The sequence below is a fragment of the Sphaeroforma arctica genome (assembly GCF_001186125.1).
Source record: "Sphaeroforma arctica JP610 unplaced genomic scaffold supercont1.906, whole genome shotgun sequence".
Lineage (NCBI taxonomy): Eukaryota > Ichthyosporea > Ichthyophonida > Sphaeroforma > Sphaeroforma arctica.
In genome coordinates, this window is record NW_014039652.1 from 7,910 (window position 1) to 22,554 (window position 14,645).

Sequence of the window (14,645 nt, forward strand, 5' to 3'; positions counted from 1 at the left end):
ATAATATGTATTGATTTTATATATATAATTGGTTTGTTTAAGTTTGATATGATTGTTTTGGTTTGATATGATTGTTTTGATATGGTTTGATTTGATATGATTGTTTTAATATGTTTTGGTTTGATATGATTGCTTTGATATGTTATGATTTTTTTGATATGTTTTGGTTTGATATAATCGTTTTGATATGTTTCGGTTTGATATGATCTTACTTGTGTGCACCGTGGATTGCTTGTTTCATATACCTATGTACTAGCATTATGAGCCGTATGCCAGGTTCGCTTAGCTTTGTATTGATTAATTGGGGTGTAACATATGTCAAATGATGTTGGCTAACATTTGCGTGAGGTCGTTGGACACTGGCAGGTGCTGATTTGGTAGTTGTAGTCTCGTTTTCACTTGAATTGGGAGATAAATTCAGTCAGTGCCGTTCTTGTAACATTTCCTTATGTGTCGCACAGTTGTCCAATCAGTGTATACGCGAAAATTCATGAAATGTTGAGCGATATCGAGATAAAATTACTTCTGGGTCATGAGACTCTAACATCCAGTACGCGTATCTGAAGTGAAATAGAACTCCTACTGACAGGCGACGAAATTATGGAGACGTTGGACCTAATGACATACATGGATCACGGATGGCCTGTGTGTGATGCGTGCGAGGCACTAGTCGAAGATGATATGACGGAAGGCAGAAAAGACAAGGGCATGTGGTGTAGTCAGTGCCAGAAGTACTTCTACCAACGCAACTCGGAGGTAGGTTTGGTTGTTGATACGTATGCATGTCCATATTCAATCGCATGTTTATATAACATATATATGTGTTATGTATACAGTAGCGTGGCCAATGTGTATATATATGTGTGCGTGTGTGTGTGTGTGTGTGTGTACACGTATGTGTGTGTGTGCGCTTGTATGTATGTATGTATATATAGATATATCTATATATATTAAAAATTGTACGTATGCGTGTGCGGATGCGTGTGCGTGTGCATGTGTGTGTATATGTGTATGCTTGTGTGTGTGTGACTATATATATATATATATAAATATACATGTATCTACTTTTTATATAGACATTTTGTATGTCCATCTCTGATTGTGTTTGGGTTTATTACGATGCAACACCTATTTTTCGTATTTAGCTTGTTAGACTACCGATCTGTATTCATTTTAAACTGGTCTACAAGCGCTACTAGTCTGTTTACCAAAGTGCTTGAGCGATTTAGCTCTCCTGCATTGTTACATACAATTTTTTCTATAAAAAAAAATTGGACTTTTGAGCTGGAGTATGCGTATAGTGCGTCGGGATTCTGTTGGAACTATGTATATGACTAGGTACATCAAGTGGAGTTATAGTGTTGAGATGTTTCTTAAGTTGATTTGGGATTGATAGTTTGATCCTTATTTTCGTATCATTTTATCGTCATTACGGTGTGTGCACTGTGTTGTTATATTGATGGATGTGCTTAGGTCTCGTGATTTGACTGAGTTGTCAGGAGTGAAACCATACCACAACAATTGTATACAATCCAATTTTTGAGTTCTGAATTTTATCACCATCTCACTTCTGTCAGGACGAAGAGTTTGAAGTTGCAATACCCTCGCGTACATTGCGAGCGACACACACGCATCAAGGCGTCAGTTACTTGCAGTTAGAACCGAATTTTATCTCGAGATACTTTTTCACCGCGAACGTGGTCGAACTATTGCTTGAAATTCATTCTAAAACACGAACGTGCACGAAGTATTTCGCCGAATCAACTAGGAAATTATAGAGTTTGTACTGTACCGTGTGTGCGAGTGTATGAAGCATTTGCTTGTTTAACAAAATTGTATTGCGTAAAGGCTACGGGGTAACGTATCGCCTCCAGTACTACATAACCGTGTCGTCAGATCTGCCAAATATCACACACTCGTTTTGTAATAACGTTGTTGAGTGGTTTCTTTTGCTTATTGCAAACGGGTATCAGGCAGTCATGGATTTGAATTTGTGACTATTTACATTGGCTGACAAAGTTGTACTTAAGAAAACATATCTCGTCGTGGATCCGAATCTCCCACCCGTGTATGCGAATTCGAGTACAGTCATCTTCAAATTAACTCATCCGAACAAAATCATCAGACCTCCAAGTTTGTTGTTTTAACTCGCATTTCTCTCAACTATACATACAATTCGACAGATCCCAAATATTTGTCTTGTAAACTGCTATGTACATACTTCCTATTTTACTCAAACACGGTTCAATTGCTCGTATACACACAGTTTCAACTGCATCTAGATAAGAACCGAATAATCTGGCTAAAAGCAATTAAGAATGCGCCCGCTAAATTTCAAAGGATCGACCCATGGGAGTGAATTGCTCCAGTGTATATTCCAAGCGTGAGCCACTTGGAAGTAATAGGTCGCAAGTTAAAGCAGTATAAATGCAACAAGTACGATTGATAGAATACCGCCGCAACAGAAATCAAATTCTATTGAAATTATTTTGGGGTGGAAGGCAGTTTAATTGGACTATCGTGTGCAATTTCACAAATAGCATCGTTTTATGTTCGATATCTATTTCGTGAGACAACAATGTGCACACACGGAAGTGCTCAAATGGATAATGTCACAAGAATAAAGACGTCATACAAGCGCGGAATAGAAATACTCCAGCACACCTGCATACAAGGCCTCAGTCTGTCAGAATGTTGTGCTTCATATTTCTCATCAAAAGAGAGATAGATCTATAAGACGTGCTCAAAATGTACCTTATTGCGTGCATGGACATATTTACGATCTCCAGACCAAGTGTTCATTTGGCTTTGTATCGCTCGCTAAAACGTATTTTACAAGCAATTCACCGTGAATGTGTCTATATTTTACCCCGGCTTTCGTAACATAGGTGTACTCGAAATCGGTACAAACTGTATTCGCCAGGCCCGCTATAAAAGATTTGTTATCTAAGGAAAGCAATTGTAAACTCAAAGAACTGAACAACAAATAGCGCACTATGCCCTCCACGATTGATCTGTAACGGCGATGTACACCGGTACTTGACGTTAGACCCCCGCTACTACGCCTAGCATTCTCGTACACCGCTGAATATGCCTAAAATCAAGACCTCCGGTATTAAACCCAACATTCCCGTACACCTCCGATATGCCTAAATACATAGCTTTCTCGAAACTGCCAATTAAGACCCAAATCTACCAAAATTCTCGCGAATGGTCCGCAAGCTACATCTGCCTTTATCCGGCTGTTCATTGTACTAATTATATATTACTACCAATCTATAGAGGAGGGTAATACGAGTCCATCGTGACCTTGAAATACATGATATGACAACTACAACAGCTTCCAGCCCACAATGTGTCACAGTTGACTGCGAGTTGACTATTTTTGCAAATAAAATAAAATTGCACTACGAATTTATTATGAATCGATGACACTGTGACTAAGCAGTGCCTACAAAATATAACACTATGAAAGTGATTACAACACATACATACACGTAACGTAGGTGGATGCACACACCCGTACTGCCCTATGAAACCTTGGCCAGATCAACACCATAGTAAATACAGTCTTACACAATATCAGGCGGACGTTGCTGAGTGGTTGAGTGCGGTAAAATGGCTGGGCCTGTATCACTCCATCGATACAGAGAAGATTGGTACCATACATTAGATGGGCGAACAAAGAACCATTAGCTGTTACTCTGCAGTGCACACTTTAAAGAGGGATGATATGATAGCCTGCAAGAAAGGCAGAGCACCTCGAACTGGCAATGTTCCGAAACTGAAGCTCCCAGAGCAAAGAAAAACTGTGGTAAGTATACCTACGAAATTCGTACATGCAAAGGTAAAGGGTAGTAGCAATGAGATGTTGAATGGCGTGAAACGTATCAGCATGAACAACAATGTAACAAAACTAAATGTATCACGGAAATCACTTGTGGAAAAATTAGGAAGGACGAATACGGAATGTTTGTTACTGCATGGTAAACAGATGCAAGCATCTAGAAAATCATCGAATGGTGAATCAGACATCGCGACATAGACGCGTAAAGCAACCAAAGGATCAGGTCACGCACAAGGCGACATAGAACTCGATAAATAGCACAAAGTGGCGGTTCTTGCGGGAAGAGTTCTGTTGACGCATAGGTAGTTTTGCAACCTGAGTGACAATGTTGCTAATTGTATAGATAATAGTCGCAATCGTGAAGGCTGATTGATGTATAGTAGCTCTGCAGACGCTGAATTGGTGTTTTCGAGATTAGTGTTCTTTCTAATATATATGCAACCACTAGTATAGACCGCCATCATAGTACACAGTGGAAGTTGGGTGGATAAAAATACAGGGAAGTTTAGTCTACCATATAGAACACCGTTGCCTGCACGTTCTAAGAGCATCAACAAATGTGTAGAATCACAAAAACTTATAGTGCACAAAAAGCAAAATCAAGTATTCACATTCTGGTCTGATGTAATAAGCATGAATCAAACAAAAGCTACAACAAGTGTTTGGGCGACACTAAATTGGCAATGGCAACATATACGACTTGATATCACTTTCATTGTATGCACCGCTGATAAAGTAGTGCGCGTGACGGAATGGGTTTCAGAAACAGCATTTATGCAAGATCCTCCAACGACAGAACACGACGACAACGCTTCGGTTGATGGTAAGCCAAATTCAGCAAAGAAACTACGCTTTTAACCTGTTTACGTGTGTATAATGCACAACGCTTACATTTATGCGTCACACCATGCAGAGAGCGATCAGGTGGGGAGCGGAGATTGGGAAAAGTAATAATGTTTTTAAGGCGAGATGAATAATGCTTTGGCGGGATTCTATAAGAGATATGAGAGACTACAGGTCTCAGGCCAGATTTGTCATCAGAGTTAGCTCACTCCCGAGAGCTACTCAAGATGCTTAAATTACTCCCAAGAGTTGAGTTATTACTTCCGACTTCCGAGAGCAGATTAAGTTTCTCAACCGATTCTCGAGAGTGGATTAAGCCTGTCAACCGCAACGTTCTAATAATAGCTGCGGTTCATGTGAGTCACGTCCTATGCGGAAAGGCATCATGTGATCAGCGTGAGATTTAGTTGCAGAGAAGTTGAAATAGAAAAGTATCGAAGTGTTAAAGTGTTCTGCATAAGGTTTCTAATACTTACCATATGAGTTTTTACCCTGGCCAGCCCAAGCAGCTGAACACTAGCACAAACACGTTAGGTATAGAACCAAAGGTGAGGTCAGAAATAAATACATACATTTGCACTTTATTTAAAGTCTACTACATTGCACTCTAACAAGATACACGCCATTCGGACTACATGAACGGATACCTGAAGAAATTGTACGAAACTTTGTGCAAATGTGGGAATGTGAATAAGCAATGAACGCGAACGTAGCCAGTGATGCGTGCCATCGTATAGAAATAAATTTGTTGGAAATGTGCTATTATATACATATTTTATCTACACGCACATATCCTTCGTTGTAACACGCATTCTGTGTGCGACTTAACCATGCGTCTACGTGTGTCTAATCCGTCTTTTTTCTTGTACAGGTCCGACTTCCTTGACTGGTTTCAATTCGCTAAGGCACGGGAACCTCATCTGTTTGAAAGCAAATATGTAGACGAGCTGACGGGAACTCTAAAAGGCATATTCTACAGAGACTATACGATGAGACAACCTTGGACACGCGACACGAGGGCAACAATAATCAGGGCTGACAATTGGCCATTATTGTAGGACCGGGAAATGATGGTAAGATCAAGCATTTTGGTGTCATGGTGTTCTACATGGAGACTGAAGCCATCTATAAGTTTGCTCTGGATAGTTTACAGAAATCGTTAGGCCAAGGGCCAGGGGAACCACTGAAGACGCGACTCGTGTTCGCTGACAAGTTCCTGAGTCAGGCTGATGTAAATCCAGGGCAGTTCTTCTCTCAGACAGATATCATGTGAAGATAAACATACACAAGAACTTGAAGAGTCTGTATTGTGGTAATCTCAAGGATGAGATTCTAAGCGCCCTACACGCAGGAACACAAGAAAGTGCAGATGCGCACTTTGAAGTTGTAATCCAGATACTACGGACGAGAGATGCAGACTCGGCTGCGAAATACATAACTAACCTCAAAAATATGTACAGACACCTTGCTGATTGGGGGCTTAACGAAAAACTGACTTTGGGACTCAAAGGTTCCCTGATGAGCTAGTCGACACATGCGTAAGTCGAAAGTTGGTTCATAATTTTGAGTCTGGATCCGCTTACCCTCATTAATGGCATTTTAGATATGTGCAGTCGGATTTTAGTAGCCTGCAGAGCGTGCAAAGCTGACAAGGTGAAATATACAATGGAGCTCATGGCAAGGATGATACTCCATATAAATCAGAACTACATCATATTGCTCAATGTCGACAATGGGAATCTTAAAGAATCACTGAGATGTTTATCGAAGAGGTCACCAAGTCTGCAGGATACAGAGTTTCGAACACGCCACTTCATGAAGAGGACAGTCCAGTATATTGTGTTGAATAAATTAATAATGATGAAGGACTCCAACGCTCTGTGAGATACAACGAAGATGATGATCGGTACGATTTGACTTGCATTTAGTTACAAAAGGCACGTCTTAGATGCACATTTAAAACGCGCGTTTGGTAAGTCGCATGTATGAATCGCACGGCTAAGTTGCACGTATAAAACGAGTGTTACAACGAGACGCACGGTTAAGTGGCATGTTTCTAATCTACTACTGAATGAAATTTAAACTATCATATCATGTCTCTCCTTCATTCCATTTTTTTTACCCCTAAAACTGTTATAATATTGTAGTTTCAGGTTCTCGTGCTCTTATAAGGACTGGTTCAACTATGTCATGCCTTGCAGACACATAGCCGCAGTGTGCTCCCACATTAGACGCACATTTAAGACGCGCGTTTGGTAAAGTCGCACGTATAAATCGCACGGCTAAGTCGCACGTATAAAACGAATGTTACGACAAGACGCACGGTTAAGTGCCATGTTTCTAATCTACTACTGAAGTTTAAACTATCTTATCATGTCTCTCCTTCATTCCACAATTTTTTATCCCTAAAACTGTTAAAATATTATAGTTTTAGGTTCTCGTGTTCTTGTAAGGACTAATTCAACTATGCCATGCCTTGCAGACGCATAGCCGCAGTGTGCTCCCACATAGGCTACCCGTCATTCGAAAAGTCATATATTTTCATGAACTTTGGAAGTTCAACATCGAGCAAACCCCTGAGGAAGCTGGCCCCATATCAACGTGGAAGGCTACGAATTCTGCGTAGTACAGGCTGACGAGGTGACATTTGATAACAATGCGGGACTGGACGATGACGCACCGCCTGGCTCGGCTAATGAAGGCACTGAGGATATGCACAGATCGGAGGCGCCTAAGAGTACAAAAGACACGGGAATGAAACAGACGAGTAGCAAGTATAGTACATACCCGACGAGAACTACACCGAGTTTCAGAAACTTTGCTCCGGTGTATACAGTGGTGCATATAGGAATGGACAGGTGAAGTTCCTCAAAGAACTGACAGAACTGTTGGGCCTAATGTTCCAGAAGCTTAATAATAATAAATACGGCTAGGATAAGTTGGCCGCGATGGGCAACGGATTGTTGAGATACTCTGCGCTACAAAGAGGTGAAGAGGGTCCTACTAGCAGTCTTTTTTATGACCCCAAGACCATACCGCGTCAGCATGGAGGACAACAAACCAAACGTTTGCATGCAGTGGAGCTAAAGCGGCAGACAAAGAAGCGGAAAGTGGAATCAGCCGCCGAACTTAATGCTTCGGATAAGCCACCCGCCAGAACCTAATACTCAGGATAAGCCAGCCGCCGATACGAGTGCGGATAGTGGCGTATTTAATCGAGCTATGTATAGTAAAGAACTCGCAGGAGACCCGACACTATTGTATACTACACATAACGACCAGGAGATACCTGCAGATGGCAAAAAGAAACTTGCTAAGGGAGAGTCATCTGCAGTTCACTCCTTTAGTGACAAGTCCGCTCCGCGTAACACCAACACCAACAGCTCATCTATCTTCTCCAGTAACGTACCGCTGTCAGCTACTGTGATAGACCCCGACCCATGTGATACCGCAGACTCCAGTAAGTGTAAGTCAAGGACACATATTCCAAGACATTACTCAGCCAACACAAGGTTCCCTAACGATACAAGTACGCGGTAACTGGCCGAAGGCACAAATTTGTGTTACTTGTGGAGAGGAGGGTCATCATGGTGGTAAATCGTGCAAATATATACAGAGAAGGGGGACTCTTCTAACGCTCACACAACGGAGATATTGGCAATATGAAGTCCATGGTTTCTCCCTAAACTTCCAATTATCACAAGTAGACTTTACAGACAGCCCCATGTCTAAACTAAAGGTTGCATGTGTGTGGTTATAGTGGGTTCTGATTCCACGGGTCAGAAGCTCATCTAAAACCTTGATGAGTTTAAGCACGAAGATCAGCGGTGTTGGGTGCTTGGTTACAGTATAAGACCAAGAATAATATTGTCATTAAACTTTAGTTAGTTCCATATGTACAATAGCTATTAATAATATAATAAAGTCTGTATAATATTATAATAATAAAACTGCAATTGTACGATGCAAGCATAAGACGCATGCATAAGACGCAGGTATAAGACGCATGCATAAGACGCATGCATACGACGCATGAACTAGACAACGCATACGCAAGACGTGTCAGAAGCTCATCTAAAACCTTGATGAGTTTAAGCACGAAGATCAGCGGTGTTGGGTGCTTGGTTACAGTATAAGACCAAGAATAATATTGTCATCAAACTTTAGTTAGTTCCATATGTACAATAGCTATTAATAATATAATAAAGTCTATATAATATTATAATAATAAAACTGCAATTGTACGATGCAAGCATAAGACGCATGCATAAGACGCACGCATGAGACGCATGCGAAAGACGCAAAAATTAAACGAATGCAAGAGACGTAAAAATTAGACGCATGCGAGAGACGCAAAAATTAAACGCATGTTAAACACGCAAAAGTTAGATGCAAAAATAAAACGCTTGCACAAGATGCATGCAAAAGACATGCAAAATACGCAAAAAAAAATGAGAGGCATGCATAAGACGCAAAAACAGGACGCGTGCAAAAAGACGCATGCATAAGACGCATGTATAAGATGCAAAACTAAGACGCTTATATAAGATGCAAAAGTTAAACAAGGTATGAGCAAAGGAAAAATCATGCATGCATCTGACTTCTGACATGAATGACGAAACCTATATTTTATTCATGTATCGTTCAATCCTATTCGCAGGCTACGCGACACTATTGTATTTTACACATAAAGACCTTCTCCCATATTTTTTGTTTCCGTTTTTGGCTACTAGCGACTATAGTACTTGCTAGGGAGCTATACTCGCGATCACCGGCCTTGTATTTTACATCCAACGGCCTTACATTCCCCAATTTCACATCCACAGCATGCCTTCCATTGCACAATTATTCATTTCACATCCACATGCCTTCCATTGCACAATTATTCATTTCACATCCACATGCCTTCCATTGCACAAATTTTCATTTCACATCCACATGCCTTCCGTTTCATATCCCTCGGCCTTTCATTCTCTAATTTGACATTTACATGCATTCCATTGCACAATTATTCATTTCACATCCACATGCCTTCCATTTTACATTCTGTGGCCTTCCGTTTCACATCCGTCGGCCTTCCATTCTCTAATTTCTCATACACATGCCTTTCATTGCATAATTACTCATTTCACATCCACATGCCTTCCATTTCACATTCTGTGGCCTTCCATTTCATATCCATCGGCCTTCCATTCTCTAATATCCCACCCAACGAACTTCTATTCTCCAATTTCACATCCAACGGACTTCCATATTTTACATTCTTTATTTCACATCCAACGGACTTCCATTGCACAATTCTCCATTTCCCATCCAACGGACTTCCATTGCACAATTCTTCGTTCCACGTACAACGGACTTCTATTGCAAAATTCCACAAGTTTTCCGTTTAAGTTGTTCTGTGAGTCTGTAAGTGCATAAAAGTAATGAATGTGAGTGAGACGGCGAATGACCACAACATATACAAACGGTATGATATATGAAAGGATACACAGCATACCTGTAGATCATAAGCTCTCCTTTCTTGCTTTCTCAATTGACAATTCTGAGAGTGGTGGAAAGATAAAAAACGACGATTATGAGTATAAAGTCATGAATATTAATAATGGTATTCGCATTATTGTTACAATACCACATACCTAATGTACATTATACTATAGCCTTCTAAATCAGACAAGCCTAACACCCTTGCCAAAAAAAACCCGGGACGGGGAAAAATTGGTTTCGGGATATTCTTGCGGGTCCTTTTTGCAGTATTGATATTACGAAGTTTCTAAGTTATGAACCAGAATATCGCACATAATAAGCTCCATACCACCATAAGCATATATGCATCGTGCTAGTGTGCGGCGTTTAGTAAGCGTGACTAGGTCGTTACAATGAACTGTGCAGTTGCGAGCTGCACAAACAGCAATGCAACTTATAGAACCTTAAGCATTCGAGTGGAATATATCCTAAATATGCAATGAAGAATAGTATAAAGGCATTAAGAGCTCGGAAGAAGATTGACACTCGAGACCAGCAACATAAAATCTAGAAATAAGCCTGCTTTATTATTTTTGAAGGTGATGGTGGTTCGCGTGATGCAGCAGCAGCAGCAGTAGAAGAAGCTTATTGGAAAGTTGAAAGACGTTTGTGTCAATTCACTTCCATCCTTCTGAAATAGTTGACGACGGGAACGGCAACATCTCTCCAATGGTTGGTGCATACCCCACTGGATTCCTGAAGTCGTTAGGCGGAAGACAGTGCGAGGAGGACAGGTTGCGTCAGCGGTGTTACTTGACCCAGAGACTTTGAAACTACTGGATTCTGTTTGGTTCGAAGACGGTACAAAAAAGCATAGATTGGTGGAGAACGATTCGATTGCACGAGCGCAACGACGCGTGCGAATAGATGCAAATAGGTGTGCAGTCAAACACTCGGTAGAAGTGCGTATGAATACTATTGGCGAGTTCGCAAATCTTAACCAGCAATCAATGCCCGTATTAAATAAAATATGGAGCGAGCCTGAGTATGAACATAAGTGCGTTAGCATTAGGCCTCAACTAAAAACGGCGCTGGGTAATGTGAATGTGAAATAGACAGTAAGTTTCACACAAGGTGTTTTTTTTTTTTTGGAGAGATCGATGTGCGTGTGCGTACACCAGTACACGTGGCTATCAAACAGGTCTCAAACTTTACTACAGGCGTCTATGTGGATTGTGTATCGTATGTGGAGAGCCGACTCGCAACTTTCAAAACATATGATGCAATAATAGCGCGTATGAATGATGTGATAAATCTTACTGAGGATTCCGTACTATGTAGTAGATCTGTGTAGACCGTGTGAAAGATAGAGGCAACTGTCTTTTAGAAACGGAAAACCAGAAGGAGCAAGGTGTGTTTTATCTGTATCAGGCAGAACTTATAGAAATGTTAGAAACTAGTCGTTTTAAACGACGTTATCCAGAAAATTCATTTGTGCTAGCCATGGCCCAGAATGTGAAGACTTGTGTACTTGGACAATACAACAATCTGAGAAAGAACTGTCGTCACATTTTATCCAGAGGTACGTACATTACTGTCACAACGTCATAGCAACGCACTTCCCGATGATTGTATATTTTCAGCTGGAGGTGGATGTAGCTGTAGTACCCATCATATTTGATGGAAGTAGCGTCAATAGAAAAGCTTTAAGACAGTTAACTCTGAAATATATATCCCCAGAGCCCGACGGTCATTCCTTACGTTTACCCCAGCAACAACTTCCAGTATCAATTGACAGGCCGGATGGAACTCGAATGTTTCCGACGTTTTGATTAATACACTTAATCAAGTGCATACGGAACAATATGATTCGAAAGAACCATGTTTTTAAGTATCCGAAGATAGAATTAGCAAACGGATTCGTACTTCCAGCCGGAGTATGTAATATCAAATTTGTCAGAATGCTTTACGAACAAAATAATGGGAAGTTGATATCTGAAGTAAGAATCAACGGGGTCACCGTATGGCCTTCCAATTTAGAACGACAGCAGGTGGCTCCTGCGATACTTCTTTTCTCCGAAGATATTACTCACGCCCTTATGCGGACATTCCCAGACGCTTCTGGAACATACACCTTTCTTAAGATGATTATTGACATGTAATCCAGCCTTTCCTCACAGTAAGTCTGAGTAAGGGACAGCGCAAAAGAAATGGACGTTGTGCACCTTTCGTCAGCCCTGATGATACTCGACTGGACGATGCCGAAGAAATAGCTAACTGGCTGCAGCACGACTGGTATGCAAATGCAGTGCATAGCCACCCGCAGGCAACCCAAAACAACTTTATCATTGATGATGATGACGATGATGATGAGGATTTAGACGATGCCGCTGAGGTATGTTGGTGAATAACATATTAAATGCATTTAGGTGTGGTATAATAGCAGAATTGTAAGTAATTTTGTATTTAAATACTGTCCTCTTAATACACAGGTTTCAGAACTAAATTTAATGTTGGGTTCACTTTTGGGTGTTAATACGGAAGCTGCAATGAATACGGATTTTGGCGATCAAAATGAAGACGATGATCCAAGCGGAACGCCATCAACAGCGGACAACTCAGCCAATGAGAGATCTACAACAACGGCAACAATATTAGCAATTCCAAACACTCAGAAAAAGAAAGTCAGAAGAAATGTAGTTCCTGATGGGCTTACCCCAGAGACTTTCTTTACATTTGCCCATACGATACGCGGACTGGATGAGTGTATTAGATAAGGATTCAACTTGTTCTTCCTCGGCGCCTCAATAACGACACAATAGAACTTGGTTTTGCTGTAGCACGTTCTATGGCAGGAGGCAATAGGGTTTAGGGTTTTCCTGCGTATGTGTTGGGTCAAAGAACATTGATCGTTCGTGCAGTGTATGAAATATGTATGAACGCTGATCATTTGCACAATAGGAAGATGCATAATTTTCTATTCAGCGTTTTAGAGAAACTAACACTTCAATTTGAAGATACATTTATGAGGCGCTTATTGTACCGTCAAAAATATCTACAACACTATGATGGTGCCAAGCTTGCATCACAGTCCTCGAAGAGTAGTACTCTTGCTTATATTGCCGGTTATGCTGTATTCAAATTTGTTGAGAATTCACGAATAGAATTTGACATATGTGTTAGAATCGGCAAGGGGATCGACGAACATGATAATTTATTCTTGGAATACCGTAGTGATTTGATAGATGCACTGTGTCGGAAGGGATTGTTCTACCCTACGCAAGGAACATTGCTTAAGGCGGGCATATTACTTGATATTGACGAATCTGCATGTGCGACGAATCAAATATTCTACGCGCCTGACAGCACTGTGTACTATATTTACAAATTGCAAATGCGTATAGCAGTGATTAGGCCGTTATTGAATTCTTTATACAATATAAGTTGCAATAATATGACGCTTCTTTTGAATCGAAGGACGGCGGCAATAATGATCACACTTATTATGGTTAAAACAAAACTAAAACAAGGTCTAACAGTTGTACGTACATCGTCAAATATGAGCACACCTACTGCATCAGCAACGGCATCTCCATCGCGCTTCTTCCTACAGCCTGAAAATAGTGGCAAGTGGTACACAGCAGGATGCAAGAATGTATTGCGAAGTGCTGGCGTGGTGCTCCAAGGTATTATCGACGAGCTTCGTAAACGGGTTTTGCTTCTAATCAGGTTACAGGAAAATAACTTAGGTGCTGCACTTGCATGCTCCAAACCCGATGGACCCAGATACTTAAACATGCTAAACCTGACAGTGGAGGGTACGTACACTACTATGCTAGAACGTCTAGGTCGTGCATTTATTGATCTCGACAGTTGCCGGGATAGCAGTGACTTAGTGCGTGCGGCGCTAACGACAGACGACGATGCATGAACTTCACCTATGCTTATCTAAGGTATTATGTAATAAAGTTATAATGTTATAGTGTATTTGCACCGAAGACAGGAGCATATGGTCGGGAGCTCTGGAGTTGGTCACGGAAGTCAAGCGCCAGTGCAGTGCGTGCTTGGCAGGACACCTGGAGGTAGACGTTCGTTATCCGTGGGACCACATTAAAGTAGATTATATCCCGATGCCTATATTCTCTAGTCGAAAGAACAAGTACATTCTCCACGTTCTCGATATTGCTTCCTGGTACTCGATCCTACGCGCCACACCTGATAAATCAAAGGAGACTACAGCACAGACGTTGATGGCAACTTTCGGACAACACGGGTTCCCCGGAAAATGCAGTCTGATATGGGTACTGAATTTGTCAACAGTGTAGTGTCGCTCATTGTTCGGGAGATTGGGACGATACACAAACTCTCACCGCCATACCGACCACAAGTACTAGGAGTCACGGAATGCCGGTACAAGGAGATTGTCCGATCAATTCGGATATGCTGTGAGGCTACGCCCCAAGCGTGGGATGAGCGACTACCAACAGCA

General features: G+C 41.2%; 4 protein-coding genes across 5 annotated transcripts in view; all 4 read left to right on the forward strand.

The window, feature by feature from the left end:
* SARC_09192 overlaps positions 1-2,506 on the forward strand; it is a gene marked incomplete at its 5' end in the record, with an annotated part of 4,806 nt that extends 2,300 nt beyond the window's left edge. The window contains 2 exons of one of the 2 annotated variants that reach the window (XM_014296796.1): positions 590-756; positions 2,267-2,506. In XM_014296796.1, coding sequence (XP_014152271.1) covers positions 590-756; positions 2,267-2,359 — 260 coding nt within the window. Of the gene's footprint in view, positions 1-589; positions 757-1,577; positions 2,242-2,266 lie in introns of those variants that run through there. The other variant, XM_014296797.1, reaches the window with a different exon arrangement.
* A 5,316-nt stretch (positions 2,507-7,822) lies between these two features.
* On the forward strand, positions 7,823-8,230 carry SARC_09193 (hypothetical protein; the record flags this gene model as incomplete). Its single annotated transcript, XM_014296798.1, has 1 exon — positions 7,823-8,230. One exon carries the CDS (start codon positions 7,823-7,825, stop codon positions 8,228-8,230), a length of 408 nt encoding a protein of 135 aa, XP_014152273.1.
* A 3,887-nt stretch (positions 8,231-12,117) lies between these two features.
* SARC_09194 (hypothetical protein) lies at positions 12,118-12,933 on the forward strand (the record flags this gene model as incomplete). The annotated part of the gene is made up of 3 exons (XM_014296799.1): positions 12,118-12,177; positions 12,324-12,551; positions 12,649-12,933. 3 exons carry the CDS (start codon positions 12,118-12,120, stop codon positions 12,931-12,933), a joined length of 573 nt encoding a protein of 190 aa, XP_014152274.1.
* A 782-nt stretch (positions 12,934-13,715) lies between these two features.
* On the forward strand, positions 13,716-14,087 carry SARC_09195 (hypothetical protein; the record flags this gene model as incomplete). The annotated part of the gene is made up of 1 exon (XM_014296800.1): positions 13,716-14,087. One exon carries the CDS (start codon positions 13,716-13,718, stop codon positions 14,085-14,087), a length of 372 nt encoding a protein of 123 aa, XP_014152275.1.
* Positions 14,088-14,645: the final 558 nt, after the last annotated feature.